At 37.8% G+C, this 3,493-nt stretch overlaps 1 protein-coding gene across 2 annotated transcripts; it reads left to right on the top strand.

Annotated features, from left to right (window-relative positions):
* The first annotated feature begins 258 nt into the window (after positions 1 to 258).
* Positions 259 to 3,088, top strand: rex1bd (required for excision 1-B domain containing). 2 transcript variants are annotated; one of them, XM_015971523.3, is made up of 5 exons: positions 259 to 351; positions 700 to 782; positions 1,662 to 1,866; positions 2,464 to 2,552; positions 2,725 to 3,088. In XM_015971523.3, exons 1-5 carry the CDS (start codon positions 346 to 348, stop codon positions 2,795 to 2,797), a joined length of 456 nt encoding a protein of 151 aa, XP_015827009.1. In that variant the 5' UTR covers positions 259 to 345; the 3' UTR covers positions 2,798 to 3,088. The 2 variants fall into 2 exon arrangements, with proteins under 2 accessions (XP_015827009.1, XP_015827010.1); XM_015971524.3 differs by having other exon boundaries at positions 259 to 393.
* Positions 3,089 to 3,493: the final 405 nt, after the last annotated feature.

Below are 3,493 nucleotides of genomic sequence, written 5' to 3'. Positions count from 1 at the left end.
AGTAATATAAATAAGTGTACAAACTTAGACAAAAAGTGATATATATATATATAGTTCTCACTTTTTGTCTCTCACTTTTTGTCTAAGTTTGTACACTTGTATTACTATAATCATTGTTACTAGTATCACTTATATATATATATATATATATATATATATATATATATATATATCACAGACATAAACCGTTTTATGTATCTTGAAAGGTGGAACGGAAAACTCGTTAAACACATAATTTTATTTTGAAAGTTACCTATTTCCGCTGTGCTGCATGACCGTAATTTCCGGTTGGGCTGCCGTTCACAGAACGATAACAACAAACGTGCAGGTTCTGAAATCTCGAACATGCTGGTGTGTTAAACATTAAGATATTAGAGACAGTTTAACACCATGGTGAGCAACAGATTATTTAAGTCAGTTTTGTATGACTCCGGTTTATAATTAAGACACGTTTGCTAACCTAATCAAAGCTAACATCAGGCTAAAGTTGATGCTAACGAAGCTGTTCTTGATCGAGAATTTTGGTTAATTGTGTCATTTTTGTTTGCAAATTAGAAGGAAAATTGTATTTTTTTACTTGTCTGGCTACTTTTTCCTGTTTTAATAACATTTGATTAGAGATAGTTAGATGAGTAAGCTGTTATCACGTCCCAAAACTCCCTTGTGCTTTTGTGTTAACTTTGTGTTTTACCCTTTAAGGTTCCTTCAGAGCTTAAGACTGTGATTCAGAGGTTTTACCATCTTCAGTCAGAGCGATTAGAGACGTACAGACTCTTTGAAGAGTAAGTTTCAGCTGCTTCAAAGACACATGTTGAAATGGTTGCACCAGTTTGAACATAAAGCATGGAGAGAAACAACATGTTCAATTCAACATCCTTAAAAGCTTTTTGTTATTTAGAGAAACAAAATTACAGGGTTGAAACAGTGTTTTTTCAGTATTTGACAGATGAAAATGAATTTAGGCTGTTTACATTAATTTAATTCTCTTATTTGGCACACCCAGATTGTAACCCCTCTCAGAAAATACAAGAATTTTGTTTTTGCAGATTACAACTCCCCATCAGAGAGACAAAGGAATTTTCTAAAGGTCTCTTTGTGGTCTTTGTGACCATTAGAAATGTGATAATAATTATTAAACATCTATAGATCTGTCTCAGTGTGGATGTACTTGCCATTAAAATGATTAAAGTGGGGATACACAATATATTTGCATCAATATTGGTATGATCAATGTTAGTAGTTTTCTTTTTTACATATCTGTATCTGTCCGATAAGTAAAACTGGGCCAGTATTAACAACCAACCATCTTGTTTCCATTTGTTTATCTGTTTCAAAGGGTGAGGGAGTGATGGTGTGTAATTGTTTATAACTGCAATATCAATATTGGATATTGGCCCAACTTTTCATATTGGTGCATTCCAAGATTAAAGTCAAGTTGTTGTTGCCTGTGTGGAGATTTAACTCCAGCCACTCTCCTGGTAATGGTTTGGAATTACCTGGAGTAGAACTGTTAGAACAGTTTCTAGTTACATTTGACGCTGACCTGTTTGAAAGCCTGGTTCCACTACAGTCCTCCATGTCCCCACTCTCCTGTTCAAGGTCTCAGTCATTTGCAGGACAAACATAATTTTCTTTTGCTTTGAATGCTAAATGTCTTCCAGAGGACACGAGGCCTATTTGAGGACAGCGCCCCACTACGACTTTGAGCACTACAAGCAGCTTGTGCATGAGATAACGCAGGCCTTCAGCGGCATTTCCAAGGAAGTGCTGGAGATCAAAGAGAGGCTCCATCAAGACTTTGATAGGCCCGACCTTTCTGAGCACATTGAGAAGCTGCAGAGCAAAGAGAAGCAGAAACTGGAACTGGTAGGTGAAGGCCTTTTATTTTTCTTAACCAGACCGGTGCATGAGAAAAGATGAATATAACATAAGATATTGTGTTTGTGAGATTCTGCAACATGCTGGATGTGATAGGATGGTGGAATTCACACACTGACATCTCTGACAACTTTACATGTAAACAGTTTAAAGTTTATTTGCTGGTAAAGAAGGCTGTTTTATTTGCGTACACCATCAGCAAGCATAAATGTTAACCTAGCAACACTGATGCATTACACTGTGTAACCACAAGGAGGCAGAGTTTCTCTGCATGATTTCCTCTCCAGTTTACAGCACATTTAGTCAGTGTTAATAATCCAGAATCTAAAACCGTTCTAATTTAGATTTCCTACTGCTAATCGAGGGGAACTAAAGCAGTCTTATCCACTGATTACAATGTAGACCGAATAAAAAAACGTTCAGTCTGAAGTGGTTTTCTTGTATTTAATAGCTTCTCACATTCTGGAATGTCCACGTTTTATACACTGGATCTCCAGAGGTTACTTTAAGCTCCTTAACATACAGCAGTAATGCTATTCAACAGTTCTGTCCTTTTTGTTAATAACTGAAGTCTCCTCTGAACAGACAGCCAGACTGCAGCTGGCCAAGCAGCAGGCCCAGGATCACCCAGAGGATGAAGACTGCAGAGACAAAATCCATGAGATCAAGCATCAGTAAGAGAAGCTATTTGATGTCTGCTTCAGGACATTGCTGATGTAGTTATTTACTTGGTATAAACCTGATGCAGGCATGAGTTGCAATAAATAGACTCTTTCTCAGAATAGCGTGTTAAAACCTAGTTATTTTTCTGACGGATAAGTAAAAATCTTTTGTCTCTTTGGTCAGCATCATCAAGAACAACGAGGCTCTGAGTGAGATCATGCAGGACTTTAAGTACGATTCAGAAGAGTGTGACTGACAGCGAGGTGATGGGGCGACGCCTCCTGCTGTGATTTCATCTGCTCCTATTGATCCCCCGCTGGCTCCACCCTGCTCTCTGCAGCAGTTTGCTTCCGCCCAGAGGGTCTCTTGTGGTCCAGCTTGTTGTGGTTTTATGTGCAGTCATTTGTTAGTGATTTTCTTTAGTTTAACAAAGAAATGTTGGTTTGCTGCTTGAAATGTACACGAAAAGACACAAAATAATGTAAATTTGTACAAGTTTCATTTACTGGATGACTTTTTTCTAAATTAAAAACACTTAAGGAGACAAGTTTTTATCTTTTTACTCTGACCCACAATACAAGAACAGAGTATATAATATATATTGATAATATTTTCTTATGTACTGTATGTATTTGCAAGAGTAATTACAGAATATATCCAACCAGCTGTAAAGTTAGTTATTTAATGGATCTTTTTGCGTTTAGTTCCCACTGACCTCACTAATTATTTTTCCTCACTAGGGTCACGCGTAGTTGGTGTCCAGCAGTCAAGAGGCAGGGGACAGGTCTCCAGTCCATCACAGGGACAAGACAAACAACCATTCATACACCCACCCACACCTAGGGACAATTTAGGGTTGCCTATTAATCCAACATGCATGTTTGTGGTCTGTGGGAGAAAACCACAGCACCCAAAGAAAATACACATGTATGCATGGAGAGAACATGCTGAC

The sequence above is a fragment of the Nothobranchius furzeri genome, chromosome 8 (genome assembly GCF_043380555.1).
Source record: "Nothobranchius furzeri strain GRZ-AD chromosome 8, NfurGRZ-RIMD1, whole genome shotgun sequence".
Taxonomy (NCBI): Eukaryota; Metazoa; Chordata; class Actinopteri; order Cyprinodontiformes; family Nothobranchiidae; genus Nothobranchius; species Nothobranchius furzeri.
The sequence above is the reverse complement of the archived record's forward strand: the minus strand, read 5'-3'. Positions and strand labels throughout refer to the sequence as shown.

Coding starts and splice junctions, on each gene's coding strand:
- rex1bd (XM_015971523.3), top strand. Junction 783..1,661: donor ACGTACAGACTCTTTGAAGA/GTAAGTTTCAGC, acceptor AATGTCTTCCAG/AGGACACGAGGCCTATTTGA. Junction 2,553..2,724: donor ATCCATGAGATCAAGCATCA/GTAAGAGAAGCT, acceptor CTCTTTGGTCAG/CATCATCAAGAACAACGAGG.